This window comes from Amphiura filiformis, chromosome 2, assembly GCF_039555335.1.
Source record: "Amphiura filiformis chromosome 2, Afil_fr2py, whole genome shotgun sequence".
Taxonomy (NCBI): Eukaryota; Metazoa; Echinodermata; class Ophiuroidea; order Amphilepidida; family Amphiuridae; genus Amphiura; species Amphiura filiformis.
The window spans coordinates 6,204,061-6,224,672 of record NC_092629.1 but is presented as its reverse complement, the minus strand read 5'-3'; the positions used below and the strand labels follow the sequence as shown (position 1 = coordinate 6,224,672).

The following is a 20,612-nucleotide window of genomic DNA, read 5'->3' as shown; positions in this document are numbered from 1 at the left end:
TCTCCTCCCATGGCAGATTCCGAGACATTATCATCTTCATCGTACTGGAACAGCCCGTCAAATTTAGAGCGATGTTTAGCCATCGTTCTCTTCACGGCTTTGTCCACCCCAACGCCATTCTCCATTTTCTCCTCGAGATCATCCGCGATCTCCGCGTAAACTCCGTCGTCTTTGAGAAGCGCGTGGCTTCGTAGAAACGTGCTGTACCGCTCGAAAAAGTCGCGTTTGACGGCCCATACTGTTTTCAAATGGGCCTTTTCCCTCGCCATCTCCGGATCCATGCCGTCACCAAAGTACTTTTCGTATTTTTCCCTCCTCATGTCTTCCGTGGCTTCTTTAGCTCCCGCGTACCATTCCCGATAAGCCTCGTTGTCTTCCAGTTCGTCGCCGGATTCTCTGTCCGAGACAACCTCCGATTTGTTATCGTCGGACTCCTCCTCCTCGTCTTCATCATCATCTTCTTCTTCTTCAAGGTGTACGTGTCGCTTGTGTCTCTCGAGATCGTACTTGCGCGAGAATGTCCTGCCGCACACGGAGCAAGGATAAGATTTAAAGGAATTCATGTCGACTTTTCGGAAGTTAGGATCGAAATGATCGATACGTTTAAAATGACCGACTTATATATAAAGCTTTTGCGTTACGCTAATCATTACGCAATTGACACAGTTTTACGCATTTTATTACGCTTTGACGCATATTGCAGCGTAATGGACGCAATTTGCTACGCCTTTACGCATTTTGCTGCGTACTTGACGCATTTTAGGACGCAATGACGCATTTTTGACGCATTTCGTTACGCTTTGACGCATTTCATTACGCAATCGACGCATTTTGTTACGCTTTGACGCAATTCGTTACGCGATCGACGCAATTCGTTACGCTTTGACCCATTTTATTACGCAATCGACGCATTGGTGTATTTTGCTGTATGTGGGGTGTTGGTGGGAGGGGATAGGAGAACAGGTTCTATCCGGTTCTATCCGGTTTGATCCGGTTCCATATCGCGATTCCCGTTCACTTTCGGAATACGAATACTCCACACTGGGTCTACGAAAGATTCATGGTCAAAATGCACTATATTACCCCACTCTTTGACTCATTTTGAAGCATTTTATCGTGCAACTGATGCGAGTTTCGTTACGCAAATGACGCATTTTGTTACGCAATCGACGTCACTTCCGGGTCGAGGGTCGCTTCCGTGTAGCATGATCAGGGCTTTAAGTTTGACCTAGCTCGATACGTGCTATAGAACGAAAAATACGATGTTTCCCTAGACAAAATGAATTTTTTAAGCGCATCGACCTTTCGACTCCTCGACCCCCGCGGATAGCTCGTAATACGACCCTTACCGAATATATAGAGTTTGACGCCGATACCTCCCGCAACACGCCCGATACGACGCGTTATTTTAGGCACATTTGTTCACTTATTTATAAAATTTCGGTGTTTCTAGAACAAAAACGGGTCATTTCGGGTCAAAGGTCACTTCCGGGTCAAGGGTCACTCTAAAAATTCCATTTTTTTTTCTATTTTTTTTTCAAAATTTTTTGTTAATTTTTTTTAAAATTGTTTTTCTATTTTTTTCAAAATTTTTATAATTTTTTTGAAATTTTTTTGAAATTTTTTTTTGAAATTTTTTCTTGAAATTTTTTTTTTTGAACATTTTTTTGAAAATTTTTTTTTTTGAAATTTGATTTTGAAAGTTTTTTTTTTTCTTCAACTTTTTTCAAAATTTTATTCATATATTTTTTTGTTATAATTTTTTCAAAATTTTTTTCTATTTTTTTTCAAAATTTGTTGTTATAATTTTTTTTGAAATTGTTTTTGAAATTGTTTTTTTTTTTGACAATTTTTTTTGAAATGTTATTTTGAATTTTTTTTTTTTCAACTTTTTCAAAATTTTATTCATATATGCTAATTAGCCACGCCCGTCTCATGATTATTCATTTATGCTAATTAGCCACGCCCATCTCATGAATATGACCTTTGACCCCCTGATGACCTTTGACCCGAGGTGACCTTTGACCTCGGTTGACCTTTGACACGGAAGTGACGTCATCGTGACCTTTGACCTCGGTTGACCTTTGACCCGGAAGTGACGTCATCATGACCTTTGACCTCAACCTCCGAAAAGGCCTACACTTACTACTCAATATCAACACTTAAACAACTTCATCTTCACATTTACAGATGTTAATACGTTCATAACTGAACACTTCCTGTTCCCTTTCACTACATGATAAGCCATTACGTGTTCAAGTATAGGGCAAAAAATACAGAACAGCCTTACGGGACATAAAAATAAACACTTAATCGGTAATGATTGTACAGTAAAGTATATTTTATAACATATTAACGCTTGCAAATACGAATATCATACGAATGTAACATATGTTAACATTGTTAACACACGAACGTGTTAAAATGTGTTTAAAACATCGTTTAACACGTTCGGGTGTTAACAATATTAGCAGTTTAACATGTTAATCTTCACATTTCCAGGAGTTAATGTGTTTATAATTTAACACAATGGCTTGAACACGAAATATGTCTGTACAGCTTAGGTTAGATGGTCTAGTTTCCTTCACATTTTGAATTTTGTCCAGTTATACAAGTATATAATATAATGATAGTTATTCTGTTATATGCCCAGCAAACACAAAACGTTTCACAGAACGTTTAAATGTCGGGTTATATATCGGGTATAACACGTGTTTAATTGACAATATGTTAGCGTTCATGAATAATGTTTAAAAATACCTATTCTTGTAAGAAGAAGCACCATTAACTAAAGAACTTCATATATTTTATATGATTTATTACACTAAGCTTGATTGAACTATGGGACCTATATTACCTTGAGGTTTCTGAACTAAACCGGGAAAGACGCTTTTAAATGTATAATTAGTTGTAATTCTTATTAGGCATATGGATTAGTTAATTTTTAACATATTATTTTCCCTTCACATTAATATAGCAACGTGCTTGGTTAAACAATGTTGACGCATCCAATGCTTAACATAAACTTCAGGATTTGATTCTTTACTTCGCGAATTCAATTGAACATTTTTCGATTTTGTTTTCGCATAATACGAATTTGCATTTCCAAATAGGCTCTGAATTCAAGGCTACGGTGATTTTGGCTGCACAATATGCGAAAGTGGCCGCACAATGTGCGAAATTGGATGCACTATTTAGAAATTTTGAATGAAATAGATTGTACATTTGCAAAATTGAAATCGAGAATGTAAACGTTCATTCAATTCCGCGCGAAAAGGAATGACACTCATACTAAACTGAACGACCAAAGTTTGAAATTGGACGGGAAATTTAAACTGACTTTCAGCACAAAAATTCAACTAACCTTGAATTTTCGATGTGTGACACATCCTCATCAGAAGAAGTCCTAAGATGTTGTGATGGACTTGCCCTTTTGTTGAACATTGGCGACTTTTGGTCGAATGAGGACGTTGTATAATGTTGGCACTTCCAGTCCGTTAAAAAAAAAAGAACCACTAACCGCTAAATGTGGATATATTCAACTAGTTTGCCCCGCATGGCTACAAAGAAGCACTAACCGCGAAATATGGATACCCAACAAGCTGAAACTATAAATTAGCCCCCGATAGAGGGTAGGGCTTGAAGAATGAGGAAAATTATGGGGTAAAAAGTATAAAAAAGTAGAGTTGGGTTTAGGGTTATGGTTAGGGATTAGGGTTAGGGTTTAGAGTTAGGGTTAGATTTAGGGTTTAGCGTTAGGGTTAGGATTTAGGGTTAGGATTTAGGGTTAGGGTTTAGGGTTAGGGTTTAAGGTTAGGGTTTAGGGTTAGGGTTAGGATTTAGGGTTAGGTTTAGGTTTATGGTTAGGGTTTAGGGTTAGGGTATTATTATTAGTATTATTATTATTATTTCTAGTCCTCCTATGTAGGACTATAACAGTGATAAGCCTGTCACATGTTATGCGCAGTTGAACTCTTGTTTTGGTCACTACTGAGTTGAGCTTTAAAATGCAAATGTAACGCAAAATATTCCACATAATTTGTAGAGAATGGGGTGTATTATTATTATTATTATTATTATTATTATTTATTTATTTGTTTTTATTATTTATAGCAGGTAGTAGGTCCTCATTGTCAAATCATAAGGGAAACAAAATAACGGTAAATGATTTGAATATGTTCTTTCTCTTCTGGATAGGTGTTACCTGTACAGACATATCAACCAGTGCGACAGACTACACATTAGATCCAAATCCAGTTGATATCCTCACTGGGCCGATTTCATTAACAGCTGAGGTCGATGCCCTTACTGAAGCTGTGGAATGTTGTGTATTAGCTATCGATCCACCTACAGACCCGCCAATGTACAAACTAGGTACTCCGTCGACAGCCAAAGTATGCATTATAGATGCTCCAGGTACTCCAGGTAAGTACTAGTCTACTGTAGTAGACCATTTTAATTTATCATCACCTAATTCCTCTGGCCATGGAAAATCCACCAATCCTGTTCTGATCCAACAACTCAGCTATCCATGAGAGAAATGGTCTAACAGAACTTGATCGTCGGAAATTGTCAGTTTTGGGTATTTTATTGACCGAAACAAAAAACACTAAATTGTTGATGTGGTAGATTAATAAAACAGCTATCACATACTAATTGAAAGCTGACAACTGATTGCTCCGGTCCACCATAACAACTTACCCTAAATATCCAAATTATATAATTTTGTGTCTTCAGAACACAAATATGCAATGTTCATCAATTTGGATATTAAGCTGAAACTATAAATTAGCCCCCGATAGAGGGTAGGGCTTGAAGAATGAGGAAAATTATGGGGTAAAAAGTATAAAAAAGTAGAGTTGGGTTTAGGGTTATGGTTAGGGATTAGGGTTAGGGTTTAGAGTTAGGGTTAGATTTAGGGTTTAGGGTTTAGCGTTAGGGTTAGGATTTAGGGTTAGGATTTAGGGTTAGGGTTTAGGGTTAGGGTTTAGGGTTAGGGTTTAGGGTTAGGGGTTAGGATTTAGGGTTAGGTTTAGGTTTATGGTTAGGGTTTAGGGTTAGGGTATTATTATTAGTATTATTATTATTATTTCTAGTCCTCAGAACACAAATATGCAATGTTCATCAATTTGGATATTTAGGGTAAGCTGTTTTGGTGGACCGAAAAAAAAAATGGCATGGAAAATCAAATTTGGCGCTTTTCTCAAAAACTGTATAGTTTTATATACTTATCATCATTACTTTTAAAGATACAATACAAAACAATGTCTAAAATTTCCCACTTTGAGTGATCCTGCGTCGATAACGCCTCATTTTTAAACCGTTCCAATTGCCTGTATCTATAGTACCAATCACTGCGCATCAGGCGTCAATTGTCATTGATTGAATATTTGCATCAGATGAACAGATTAAAATGGCTCATTTTTCATGAAGAGTTTGGTCAATTGTCAAAATTTGAAATGTATGTGATCGCAGTTTTATTCTTCAACCACTCGAAATATTTAGTTTGTTTCCAGCATTATTAAGGGGGTATAATACCCTGATTTTCATCAGTACCCCTCTTCTTTTTGTTTCTTGCATATTTATGAAGTACATAAATATGTTCATCACCTCATGTCCTGAACTTATAAAATATCTCTACCTACAAAGTGCTTTTAATCATTATAGTATATAATTTTGCCCTATATACTTTTTTGTTTACCTGTTACTATGGGATTATAGTAACTCAATATGTGTGCTTCATAACAAAACATAATTTATTCTAGTCAAGCAGTACTTGAATAGAATAAATTATATCTTTTGTTATACTATCTATTTACTGTGTTTAGTGATGCACGCTAAATATATCTTCCACAATGAATGGTATAGCAAATTGAATACTGGCTAGCCTCCATCATGTGTTGTTTGTAAAAGAGATTTCTATAAAACTATAGGTCATCATATGTCTGGTTATATGTCACCTGGTTGGAGTCAAATTTAGGCATCCATTGTGAACAACATGTGATATATCAACATTGCTAAAATGAGGCATCAATTTTGATATTTGGTCTAGTGTGTCTTTTACTGGATATATAATGCGATGATGGACAGCATAACATTTCTTGGGAATGGATGTAAATGGCGAGTACAATTTAGATTGTCTAGTTGAAATGGATTTAGGTAAAATTGGTACCAAAATCACAAAAATGAAGCTTATGAAGAACTACCTAATCTGATGGTATAGGTGAAGAGAAATGCATTTTTTCCAACATAACTGTAGTTTGGTTGAGGAAACTTTTTACCAATGGCTTAATTAGGTTTCAGTGAAATAATGTCGCTAGTTAAAAATACAAAATATAGCTCAACATTGAAAATACAAGCATTTTAACCATTTCGTTTGATAGGTGTGGAGCACTGAAAATCACCAAGTTCATGAAGTCATCAAGAACCACTTATTCCCATTGTGGGAATGCGTTAGCAACATTCTTGAAGATATTCATCAGAACAGTTCATGATGAACTGGTATTTGTAATTTCTCACAACTAGTCCAACGATTTCCACTTACTTGCATACGTTTCGAAAACTAACAGTTTTCTTTGTCGATGCTATTGTTGCAATGGCGATTTGTGTACAGCTGATGGTTTCTGCTGCTTGGTAACGGAGTTGCCAGTTGATTTTTCACTTATCAGATCGTCAAAGACGTGACTCAAGTTGTATTGCCCCTCGTCTCTGTTCATGGTATTGCCCCGCTTTCTGATGGTGATCGCCACCTTGATCCATCTCTTATATCTATTACTCTCTTTGACGATCCTAGCCTCCTCCCAATCGATGACATGATTGTTTTCTACTACATGATCAGTAATACCCGATTTGTGAACAACGGATTTGGATGCTTTTCTGGTGGCTCTAGTTTTTATATTATCACCAATTTTCTCTACCTCAGTTTTGTGCTCCTCCAAACGTTTGCCGAATTTCCTTCCTGTCTCCCCGATGTATGCCAAATCACAGTTTTTACATGGTATTGAATAGACGACGTCCGTGGAATGACGGGGATCCCGTTTGTCCTTGGGGTGGACAAGGAGATTGCGCAACGTACAATGGGGCTTCATCGCGGTGGAGATGTTATATGATTTGAACACTCTCGAGACACGCTCTGAGACTCCCTCCACATAGGAATGACAACAAGTCCTTTCGACGGAATAGTCTTTCTTAGATCTGTCTTTCTTAGGCTTAGGCGTGTTTCACTTTTTCAATGGTCCAATCTGGGTATCCGCATTTTTGGAGAGCCCCCTTGATGTGAGTTTCCTCCTCTACCTTGTCTTGCTCTTTAGTGACAATTCTGTTCTTTCTATCGAGAAGGGTACGAACAACGCCTAGTTTCTGGTGAAGAGGGTGGTGTGACCTAAAGTTCAAATATTGGTCAGTATGAGTAGGCTTCCGGTAAACCAATAACTTAACCGATCCATCATCAGCTGTACACAGATCGTCATTGCAACAATAGCATCGATAAAGAATACTGTCAGTTTTCGAAACGTCTGCAAGTACCCAGCAAACACAAAACGTTTTCGACATCATTCGCAAAAGGTTATAAAAGGTTGTCAGAAAAAGGTTAAATGTCGGGTTATATAAAGGGTATATTAAGAGTATAAAACGTTTTCATAACCTTAAAAACATTTTTGATAATCTACTGCTCAGCAAACAAAATGTTTTACAGAAAACGTTTAAGTGTCGGGTTATATAAATGGTATAAAACGTTTTAATAACATTCCAAAAACATTCTTGAAAACTTGATACAAAACTTTCTAAACAAAATGTTATTTTTGGGTTGAAAAAATATTTTGCGAAAAATGTTTGCCCAAAATATTTTTAATAACGTTTTAAAAACGTTTTCGTAACCATTATATTATAACCCGACATTTAAATGTTATTCAAAGGTTTTGAAAAAAAAAAACATTTTAAGAACATTTCTGTTTTTGCTGGGTTCAAATATTTCAACATAATGTTATTTAAGTATTGACACATATTTGGCAAAAATGTTTGCAAAAATAGTTTACAATAACATTTTTTGAAAACATTACAAAATATTGTTGTAGTGTGTTTTCATACAAAAAAAACGTTATCATGACCTTTATATAACCCGACATTTTAATGTTACTAAAACGTTTTTACCTAAACCAAAAGCCAAAATATAACTTATTTAAAACGTTTTTAAAACGTTTTTGTGTTTGCTGGGTAAGTGGAAATCTTTGGACTAGTTGTAAGAAATTACAAATACGCGTTAGCAACATGTATCCAAAATTTTAACGAAATCCGTTGATAGTAAGCTTTCCAAAATGAAGTGAATTTAAAACATCGGTGATGTACCACCTTTTGGCTTCTACCTGTAAAAGCATGTAAGCTACATTGATACCGATGCCACCAATAGAACGAGAAGATTTGTCCCTTCATTTTGCTTACTTTTACTACTTTGTCCAATTTGTTTTTTTCTCACTTCTTCACAAAATTCAAAAACATGCAAAATAAAATGCAATGGGTGTAGTACCCCCTTAAGTACCCACAAGTTTAGGATTCCGACGATACAGTTCTTTCTGTAATAACGCGACGAAATAAAACCTGTTTTATATCCATAGTTTGCATTTTGGGGATTTTTAGCTGTATGCAATATTGAAAATCAGTTGAAATTTTCGACTAATTTAGACTAACTTGTTTGTACATCAGAGCATTTTTAAAATATATGTTCAGATTTTTCAAGCGACTTTTATTCCAACCGATTGACCCTTAGTGTCAAATTCCTCCGCCCATAGAACATATTTTGCTTTGACGCTGGGGTATCTTTGTCATTGCCTTGTGATGAGCTAAGCCATATTCTCGGTTGTGTTCAAATGTTTATTATTATTTATGTGTTTACAGCTCAACTTACCGTACTTTGCCTAACCAGACAGTCCATGCCAAAATTGTTACTACACCTTTACATTTCATCGAATCTCTTTTGATGTCTGTCATTTTGAACATCACACTTGAAAGATGTATGCTATGTAGAAACTTTATTTTGCAATTTCATAATTTGCATATTATTAGCATATTTGCAAGAAAAAACATGAAAATCAATAAATACCTATATTTTTCACAATTTCAATATTTTATTAGAAATTAAGCATGTAGGCCGTTTGTTATGACTTGATGAATGAAGCTGTTAAAACAGATTTTGATATTTTTGCTTATTTTTCCTTTTTTGCCCCAAAATGTGTAAAAATCAACATTTTTTGGATGACCTATATTTTCTTTGAATATTTATCAAATTTCGTAATTTAGGTATAATACAGTGCAGAAAAAGATGTCAAAAAAATCTGTTAAAACAGATTTCCAATAAATTGTTCCATTTTCCATTTTGGGTTAAATACTCAATTTTCATGCGCGGGATATTTGAAACATAAAATGAAAACATGTCCATTGCACTTTTTCCTCGAGATGTACTATAATATCAAGGTTACGGATATATTATAATCCTTCTTATCTTCACTGATCCATCAGATACCTATTGTTATGAATGATCAATGAAAAGGTTCAGAACTGGGCTACTTATGGTCTGTCAAGTATCTATAGTTATTTTCATGACTGTGTCAACTCAAAAATCATGCAAGGTCGAATGTAGGAAAAGTATGATCAGTTGAGCTGTACTCTGAACAAAAATAAAACAAAACAGATCTGCATAACATTCTAAGACTAAAACAAATGGAATTGTGTTCACCACCTTGTATCGGAATAACGTGTAAGAGGGTAGAATTTGTAGCAAGGACTGTCGTTACAACGGAAATAGTAGAAATGACTCCTAACTGGCATTTGACCCCAAGTATATTAAATGTTTGTTTTGATAATCACTGATGCATATGTGCAAATAGCATCATATTGTACATATTGAAGGTATTTGGTTATACCCCTTGATGATATTTGACTCAATTCTGTGCTTACGTCATGTGGAGAGAGTTGCATTTGAAGTCAAAATCACAATTTTTTTTCAACACCGAAAATGACCATAAATGATTATTGACCTTAATATTGTATTTATCCTATAATATACACTGTGTGCAAGTGATATTATTGTCGTATGTAATATGTGATGCGATCAAGCAAAATCAGTCGGAACTCGGAAATATTAAATTTTCAGTTTCTTATATCATAGTAAAAAGTATTTACAAATCTTGATTTTGCAGAAACCCCCATTAAAATTGGACAACCAGTTTCAAAGATATGAGCAATTAAAGAGTTTCCCAAACAACAGGAAACAAAAGGGGATATTTCCTTTATATGACTATATCTCAAAATCAATATTTCGGAGTTTTGAGACTGATTTTGCTTGATCGCATCACATATGTGCAATGAGTAGCGTTTGAAGTTAAAATCACACTTTTTGAAACATTAATGATTTTTGACCTTAATATTATATTTACCCTGTAGACAGTGTGTGCAAGTGACGTTACTGTTGTATGTAATTTGTGGATGGACTAGCATTTTTGAGTGAAAATCACATTTTTGGTCATAATGACTTTTAAATGACTTGTTGCGATTTTTGACCCCGACTTGGTCATATGACATTTTGGGCACCATCCAATGACCCTAGTATATAGAATACCATAAAGAATTTCATGGTGTTCATTGCGTATTAATAGACGGTAAAGCAGGTGGGGGATAAACTGCTGCAACCGGAAATGCATAAAATGTGCAGGTGATTCTATTATAGCAGTGTGTAAAATAGAGTCCGTCCGCACGTCCGAGAAGAGCTACTTTGTCTTCAGACGTGATATTTATCTAACCACATACAATACAAAATTTAAATAATATTTTTTGTCTGGCTTTGTTATTATTATCCTTATTTCGCATTAAAATTACAATTTTATCGGGCTTCGCGCACACATGTCCTAGTAAAGTCCTATGGGTAGCGGGTCTGCTGGATGATTTTGCAATTTTGTCTTAGACATTAAGAATGCGCCCGTATGCATATAGGCCTACATCTGTAGCATAAAATATATGGACGTGATACTTTCAGGCCGGACAGGTTACTCGTAGGAGCAGCCTGTCCTGCGACTTGTTGCTTTTTGGAAGCATCAGTATGTAAATGTTTTGAAAATTGCGATATACGCTCGTAATACAAAGTTTATTGCACGAAATTATCAAAATTTTATTTTTTTAAACATTTAACAGTCATCTAAGTAAACTTTATAAATTTAATGATATAACAGTATTATAACAGAATGCCTTTCCAGAGGTCTATACTTTGAAATTTGTTAAATTTAAGGAAATGTATTTAAAGTGTATGTAGCTGGGAGGAAAAGCCGTCCATCATTTGCAAATTTTGAAAGTGTATGTAGCTGGGAGGAAAATTTATACAATTGCAATTTTGCTTTTCAGAACAAAATGAAAGGGGTCATAGCAAAATATATATTATGTGTAATGGAATTAGTAATGTCTTGGCTAACAGAAAAACTTTAGTTGGTTTCTTTTCTGGTTCGGGTTGAAACACTATGTTCAATTAACTAAATCGCCCCGAAAACGAGTGTGGCCACATTTAATATGAGCTTACATATCTTAATATTTGCACCGCATAAAATCGCCTTTCATGATTAGCAATTGCATTGTTGCTTTTCAGAAAAAAATAAAGGGTGTCATGGCATAAATGTTATATGCAGTTGGATCAGTAATATATAGGCTAACAGAAAACCTTTACTTGGTTTCTTTCCTATAGCGTAGGTTCAAAGGCTGTTAGCCATTTTAAGTTTGTACCGCGTAAAACGAACTCTCATGCTTATCGTCAAAGATCTATATAAGAACAAAAGGTTTTACTTTCTTTCTTTTTTTCACACCTGGGAACCAAGGGAGAACAGTGCCAGTGCAATTATTGGTCACCCCAGGTTAAATAAGAAATAAATAAATAAATAATTAACATTAGGCATAAATAATATGATATTTCTTACAAATTTATACATCTTAATACAATTGAGATGCCCCATTGTTTCAAATTACTCATATTAAGAGCAACGACCAGATGGTTCATGATTCAACTCAATTCAGTCACTTTTACTACACAAAGACACGAAAGTGGCCCAAGCTGTTTAGGACTACTTTACAAATTGCCCATATCTTTGCTTGTAGACCATCGATTTTATTGAACTAAAGCTTATGAAGTAGCTTTTAAGCTACTTGATAAGCTTTAGTTCATGAAATTATCTTGACGATAAAGTAAAATTTAATACAAGTGGCATGTTAGCCTAGTACTATTTTCTAAACTGTATAATTTTTTGTTACACCCTGTATAGGACGTTTGTGAGTTATAGACCAAACGGTCAAAGGTCAAATTTTGAACAATTTTCTTTGTTTGAGGTATCATCACAAAATATGTGAAGAGCAACATAGTTAAATATTTTATAATTTTATAATTGCTTTTGTCTTGTTACCAAAGTATTGAAACACTTGAGACTAGCTAACTATTCTTTGTATGAAATGTTTTGAAAGTGGAACGATTTGATACAATTGCTATCAAAACCGACGCATTCTAAACTTTTTGATCCACGTAGAGCCTAAAATTTGAGTGCTTAAATTTTTGCATCACGGTTTTGCATATATCTCAAAAATGGTGAGCTTGGAATCAGGTAAACTAGTTTTTTATGAACCTTCTAAATGAAAGAAATATATTGATATGGGTTTAACTTGATTTGATCAACTTAACATTGATCCAGGTCATTCCATTTTGCTGCTTGTAATAAGAAAGAACTCCAAAGAAGGTTCACCCGTCATGCCCGTCATGAATACTTCATATGTTTTTATTCCAAGAAGTGTAAAGACCCCGATTCTTTTTACTCCCCACCACCGAAAGCTTTGAGAAGTGAATCAAATATATTGTGTGCTAATTATTCTTCTTATTTGTTTTTTCTTATAGTGCCGTGCGTATCCTTTGATAAATTTACTTACGTAGTAGTAGAGGGCGTTGACACGTCGATTGGAATTATAGCTACTAATATAGCAGACCCTACAACAGTGGACCCTGCTCCCATGATAGGTGAGTATTGTTAGGGGGTGTATTAGTGCCGTGTGTTTCCTTTGATAGATCTACTTACGTAGTAGTAGAAGGTGTTGATGCATCGATTGGAATTATAGCTACTAATATAGCAGACCCTACAACAGTGGACCCCGCTCTCATGATAGGTGAGTATTATAACAAATACAAACATACACGTTCCCATTAGTTTCAGTACGTTAACAATGTTTACTGATCCCTTACTACACCCCTCGATAAATTTGTGTCTATTTTTGCATTTTTCTCAAAAACTAATAACATAGTGGCAACAAAAGTTATGTATATGATAGGGGCAAGGAATTCAATTACTACACTGGAATTTCAGTGACCCTTCCTTCCTTCCTTCCTTTAAAGTGCAGCCTCAATTATGAGGAAAAACGCACTGCTTGTGTGCATGGGTAGGAACAACTTGAACAAAAAATTGTAGAGGTGCGAAATATACAGTGCTGGTTAAAACTTGGTGTTGCGGAGCTACATCAGGAGACGCTCCCTCAGCGCAATCTTGAAGGCGTCGAGGGATGAGTACTCAGCTGGATCCTTCTTCAAGATGTTCCAATCCTTGATGGTACGTGGGAAGAAGGAATTGGCATAGACTGATGAGCTGGTCTGAGGGTACACGAAGCGAGACTTGTGTCCTCTTGTCCGAAATGTGGATTGGGTAAGGTAGTTGGTCCAATCAATGTCGACTAAGTCTTGGTGGATCTTATACATCATTACAAGGCGGCTTTGTTGGCGTCTCTCTTGTAGTGATGGCCATTCCAGGTGTTTCAGCATGGCAGTCACACTGCTCTCACGACTGTAGTCACTGGTGACGAAACGTGCAGAGGTACGCTGAACCTGTTCAACTTTGCGGATGTTACGCTGGGTGTGGGGATCCCAGGAGGTTGCAGCGTACTCGATGACAAGACAAGTGGTTTGTTATTTATGATCAGAAATAAGGTACCGCTAGCATGTACCTCGTTTCCTATCATATATACTGAACCGCTTGACTTGAGTCACTGAAATTTCAGTGTAGTAATGGGATTCCTTGCCCCAATAATATTCGTAATTTTTTTATTACCAGTGTGTTATTATTTTTTGAGAAAAATGCAAAAATAGTCACAAATTTACCACAAGGGTGTAGTACCCCCTTAAGATAAATTCGGCTGGATCGTTCATAGTTCATTGAAGTAAAAATGGTTATCTGATACTCCCTTACGAATATTTTCAATTCCTTTTAGGAATCTTGATCACTCTGTTGTGGTGTTTCTAGATGCTTGATGAAACATTTTTTGATCTCGATGGTGTTTCCAAATGTCTTGGTTACCGTTTATTGATGAGTTGATCTTAAATCTTGACTAGGCTTACAAACAAAATAATTATGTTGCACTTTATTCACGTGTAGATCGTAATAACAACAATGGGGGCAATGATGTAAGGTTCATTTAAACCATTGCTGTGACGCCAGTCTATTCAATAAACTGTAGATTATTTTCTACGAATCAACACTTTTCTGCTCGAATCTAAGTGTGGATTCGTACAAAACATGTAATCTACAGTTTATTGAATAGAATTACGGCTGTTTCTAAATTAAGTGATAGGAGAAGGAACATTATCATAATATCATGAACAAATAAAATCAAATGAACGACATTAAAAAATTATGAAACCATTTTACACTAAAAAATCACACCACTCCACGCCATACATAAATTCTCCCAGTCACATTTCCCCAATATGAAATTTAAAAATAGTTAAATTTTAATTTTACTTCTTTTAAAGTTTGGCAGAGGCGGGGTTCGAACTCACGGCGCACCACGCCGCTTTGGATATGCTCTATGAGCCTAGCGCCTTAGACCACTCGGCCACTTGTCTTGATGGAATCCATTTGAAACTTATTTGAAGATATAATCGCAACTTCAAAATAGGCCTACCACGTGACAAGCAAAAGCAGAAAACGTACCATATTTTGGAATTTTATTTGCCTAAAAACATTAATGTGTATTAATAGCGCTTAATTGTTGTTAATCCGACAATAAACATGATAAATGCGCGTCTATATGGACAATACATTATATCGATTTTGACATGTGCTCGCACGGTGTCAGTACATTTCCATGGTCAGTAAAATACTATAGAGGAACCTACCATTTTTCTTGTACACACGTTCGATGTTTTTATCAATTACATAAAAAGAATCCATTTTAGACCCCAAATGTTTTTTCAGGAAATAAAAGATTATATTACCATAAAAACGAAACAGTAATCTTTTGCCGGGTCTAATGTTATTTATACATATAATTTTCAACGTTTTTTCTATCCTTATTCTTGCTCAATTAAAAAAATATTTTGGCGTATATAAAATTGAAATAAAATTCTCATAAACGACATCAAACGTGCCACAATTGGGTATCATGAATCGTTATATATGATGTGCAGTTAATATTCATATTTTCTTTTATACAGAGGATGCTTCAGTTTTGACAGGAAAAATATTTTCTTGAAAACCCTCTCACTCGGTTATTTCAAAACGGTAACCACGCTTCCCTAGAATGTGCAATAATTTAGCATTAATTTTTTTAAAATTCTAACAGCAAGCGTTTCTAGAATGAATTATGGCGAAATGTGGTGTACTAAAAAATACAATGAATACAATATACTGTATTTGTACATGCGCTGAACTTACGTTTGTCCAAAATTATATAATAGGCCTACCGAGCTTGGTATAGGCCTACAAAATTGTATTTGTATGTATTAAAAATAACAACGCAAATTGTGCATTTTGAGTGTAATTAGGCCATTACACTTTCATTTGTGTCATAACTATATTATTCCGCCAAGATTTGCATAGACTTATGTTCTTCTTTTTCAACTTATTTTTAATTAAAATATTTTATCTTTGGTCGTTTTTTTTTCTATTCTGTTCTTTTTTCTTTTTATTTCAGTCGCTTACGTATTCTTTATTTAGGAAACTTTGCTACATAATACACATTCTGTATCAATGCATTTAGGCCTATTTGTTTATTTATTTGTTTGTTTTGTGCTTGTTTATTAATGATATTAGCCACCGTAGAATTATTTTCTGTTTAATTTTTATTTGTCTTTCGTGTACAAACTGCATTTTGTTCCATCTGGTGGTATTTTGGCATTGAATATTTACCTATATCGATCATTAGCCAGTAGGCCTATCCGATAATTAAATATTATAATGATTAAATATTATAAATATTTATTATAATTAAATATTATAATAATATGATGAGTATCATTTTATTATGAAATGTAAAGCTTAGGATACTCTGAGACAGGTTTTTCTGTCTGATATTAAGTCTATTTAGAATACCACAAACCTAAGTAGGGTAGGCATAACTATGATATTTTTATTGCTATTATGGCTGCTAAAAATAATGACATTTTAAAAATTGTATGTGCTTATATTAATGCGGTCAGTACTCACCAACACTGGCATGGAATGATACTTAAGTATCACAAGATTCATATGCATCCATCGATTCCGTATGATTTCCAGTTAAAATGGTAACAGAATATAAAAAAATTCCACACATTTGAAATCCTCTAGCGTCGCTTCAAACATTCCACCGTTTTAATGTTGCAACTTGCAAATCTGTGATGCATTCCCGGATGTATTCGACCCATGACCCAGCCTAGCCTGAGTCCCTCGGCCCCGATCTCAAAACAATAAAAACATGGCACAACCCGATGACCGTGCGTAAGCAGTTGAAGGACTGGTGGATTAACCCTATACTCCCATGTGCGCCAGCAGAATTGTAATCTGTCATTCTGCCTTGAAACAAAATACAAAAACTCCATCCACTGACATCGAATGACTTGATGCATTAAAATTAATATTTATTGTAAAAAGCAAATAAATAGTATCTCAACTAACCTCGGTTATGCTGATATTTAAAAAAAGAAATTAATTTTGATGGTTAATTTTGAGTGGATTTTAGAGAAAGTTGTTGCAGTACGCAGGTACCATCCAGCGCCATCTTCATTTATGTCTTAGAAAATGTTTGATAAAAATGTCAATAATGTTCATTACCCTTTAAAAAAACAACCTGAAAATGGTACATTCTTAAGTTAGAATATTTTATGTGGATCGAGTTTGAGGAAATTTATCCACATCTAAATTTGTTTCTTTAGATTTTTCTAAGAATTTGGACCTACTTTGTATGGGAAATTTTGGCTACTCATGTACTGATACTATACCTTCCAAATTTGGCAGCCTAACACCAGTGCCTACATGTATGGATTTATAGTGTACACATATAGCCATAGGACTTAGGAGTCACACCCGGTGGTTTGTTCAACCAAGACATAGTCTAGGGACTTACTCAGGTCAGTCAAGCTTTCCATTATTTCTCCCGTGGATTACTGGATTTTTGCAGCTGATATTTGATGAGTCACACTAGCTGAAGATTGACTTAAATTTTCCCGCCTTGGCTCAAGTGGCGGCCATATTGGATTTATTGATTAGTTTTTATGCGCATCCTAAGCACACTGGTGATCCACCAAATTCAATATCTCCTTGTTTAGCCTATATTATCGCAGCAGCCATGGATGTCTTTGTCCGATTTTGCCTTTGTATACTAACATTGAATTACATCTGGCTTACGTGTATGCCTAGTGTCAATAGGGACGTAAAAGACATTCATAATGTGGAAGTTATGTCACCAGGCTCTCGACTACATCCTCTCAGTAAAGGTTATCAACAAGAAATGTTAGCTACTCTCACCAGCAATAAAACGCATGCATTCCTTCCAAAAGGAATAATCAAGCCAACTATGAATAGTACGCGTCAAATCATAATCATGATACTGCTCCTAAGTGGGGTTGAAACCAACCCAGGTCCCACACCAGTTCTGGAATACCCTTGTGGTATCTGTTGCCATGAGGTCGAAAATGACCATCAAGCTATACAATGTGATACCTGCGACATTTGGTACCACAAAGAATGCGCTATCATGTCTGATCATATGTTCAACCTGTTTACCCAGCATTCAAATCTAACCTGGTTATGTATCAAATGCGGACTACCAAATGTAGGCTCCAGCTTCTTTGATAGTTATCTTGATACACAAAATTCATACAGTCTGCTTGATGACGAACTTCAACTTGGATCTGATGTTTCGGAAATAGAAGACTTTGTTCCACATGAAGCATCTACACCCAAAAAACAAAACCAATCTAAAGCGAACTCACCCTATAAATTAAAGAATAAGAAATCACCAACTCTGAAAACCATGGTAATAAATTGTGATGGTCTCAAAGGAGAAAAAGGGAGGTTGGCTTTCCAAGCAACTTTAAAATTCCACTCTCCCGATATTATCATTGGATGCGAATCAAAAATAGATTCCACAATAACATCTGGTTCCATCTTCCCAGATGGATACAATGTCATTCGCAAAGATCGTACGAAAAACGGGGGAGGTGTTTTCTTAGCCCTTAGAGATACATTTATTACTGTGGAAGCTCCTGAATTTGACACGCAATGCGAGCTAGTCTGGGCGCATATGGAGTTTGTAAAGACTGGTAAAGTGTACATATGCAGCTTCTATCGTCCACCAAACGGTAAAATAGAACCAGTAAATCGCCTTCTTGACAGTATCAACAAGGTTATGACTAAGAGCAAAGGCCACCCAAACATCATTGTTTGCGGCGATTTCAACTTCCCAGATATAGATTGGGAGTTAGGGGAGACAAAAACTGAATCTAAACATAAGAAGCTGCATGATGATTTCCTGGATTTCTTAACTGAATCTGGGCTGGCACAGCTGAACAAGCTTATTACCAGACCAGCTTCACAAAATGTGTTAGACCTAATATGCACCACCAACCCAAATGTGGTTAGTAACATCAGAACTTATCCAGGAATTAGTGATCATTACGTACTAATGTTTGATTTGAATCTCAAGCCGAAAAGGCAAAATAAGTCGCCACGCAAATTATACAACTTCAAGAAAGCAGATACTAACAACATAAAATCAATGCTGGAGGAAAATGCAAATCAATTTTTCCAGAGTCGGCCTCTTGAAAGATCAGTCAATGAGAACTGGACTATGCTTAAGAAGTACATACTTGAGGCCATGGAGAAATGTGTTCCTCATCATTTTTCAAAAGGAAAACAAAGTCATCCTTGGATTAACCATGATATAGTCAAACAAATGAGAAAAAGGGACAAGTTGTACAAGGCAGCAAAAAGACTAAATCACAGCGCTTGTGGAATAGTTACAAAAAACAACGTAACCATGTTACAGACATGATACGCAAGTCATACCATCACTACATGGATGAGATACTGGGACCTAGTCTAGAGTCCAGTCCCAAGAGCTTCTGGTCATTTATTAGATCTCAGAGAAAGGAGACATTTGGAATACCCACACTTGTTTCAGAAGGGCAAACATGCACAACCGACGCTACAAAGGCAGAAGCCCTCAATAGGCAATTTTCCTCTGTATTTACTGAGGAAAATTTGTCAACTTTACCAGACAAAGGAGTGACATCATTTCCCAGCATTGACAATCTAGACATTGACTTAAATGGAGTGGTTAAACAACTTACTCAAATTAATGTCAACAAAGCTGGGGGTCCAGATTGCATCCCGGCCAGAATGATGCATGACTATGCTTCTGAAATAGCGCCAATGCTCCACCTTATTTACCGTCAGTCATTTGACACAGGCATCCTCCCTGACGACTGGAAAAAGGCTTATGTCACCGGAATTTATAAAAAAGGAACCAAGTCAGCACCAGAAAACTATCGGCCTGTGAGCCTAACTTGCATCTCCTGCAAGTTAATGGAGCACATTGTTCTCACATATATCTCCAAACACCTTGCTGCCAACAACATCATTGTGGAAAATCAGCATGGTTTCAGAGAGAAAAGATCTTGTGAGACTCAACTTGTTGAAGCCATCCATGACTGGGCAGAGTGCGTTAACAGATCTGGTCAGACAGATGTACTCCTTTTGGATTTTAGCAAAGCCTTTGACAAGGTTCCGCATCAGAGACTGGCTACAAAATTACAACATTATGGTATAAGGGGAAGGACACTTAAATGGATCAATGGCTTTCTAACAAATAGAGAACAATGTGTCGTCATTAATGGTTCCTGTTCTTCCTGGGCCCCAGTGATATCAGGAGTGCCGCAGGGTTCGGTCCTAGGACCAACCCTATTTCTTATATACATAAATGACATAACTGAGGGACTAAAATCCAAAATGAGACTATTTGCTGATGACAGCATTCTGTACCATGAGATCAAGGGACCAGAAGACCATAAAACTCTACAGCAAGATCTAAATACAGTTTTTGACTGGGCAGATAGATGGCAGATGTCATTTAATGCCAGTAAGTGTCAGCATCTCACCATCACTAAAAAGCAAAAACCCTCTGAATATAATTACACTGTCTCAAACCAAGTCATTGAAAAGTCAAACAGTCATAAATATCTTGGAGTAACCATATCCAGTGACTTGTCACCAAAGCAACATATATCAAACATTAGAGCAAAAGCTGTCAGCACTCTAGGTGTCATCCGTAGGAATCTTGGGCCCTGTTCCACC

At 35.9% G+C, this 20,612-nt stretch overlaps 1 protein-coding gene across 1 annotated transcript in view; it reads left to right on the top strand.

The window, feature by feature from the left end:
• The window catches only part of LOC140137948 (uncharacterized), a 90,816-nt gene that overhangs the window by 56,073 nt on the left and 14,131 nt on the right, over positions 1-20,612 (top strand). The window contains exons 5-6 of the mRNA XM_072159762.1: positions 4,198-4,425; positions 12,911-13,030. Of these exons, the coding sequence (XP_072015863.1) occupies positions 4,198-4,425; positions 12,911-13,030 (348 nt within the window). The remainder of the gene's footprint in view (positions 1-4,197; positions 4,426-12,910; positions 13,031-20,612) is intronic.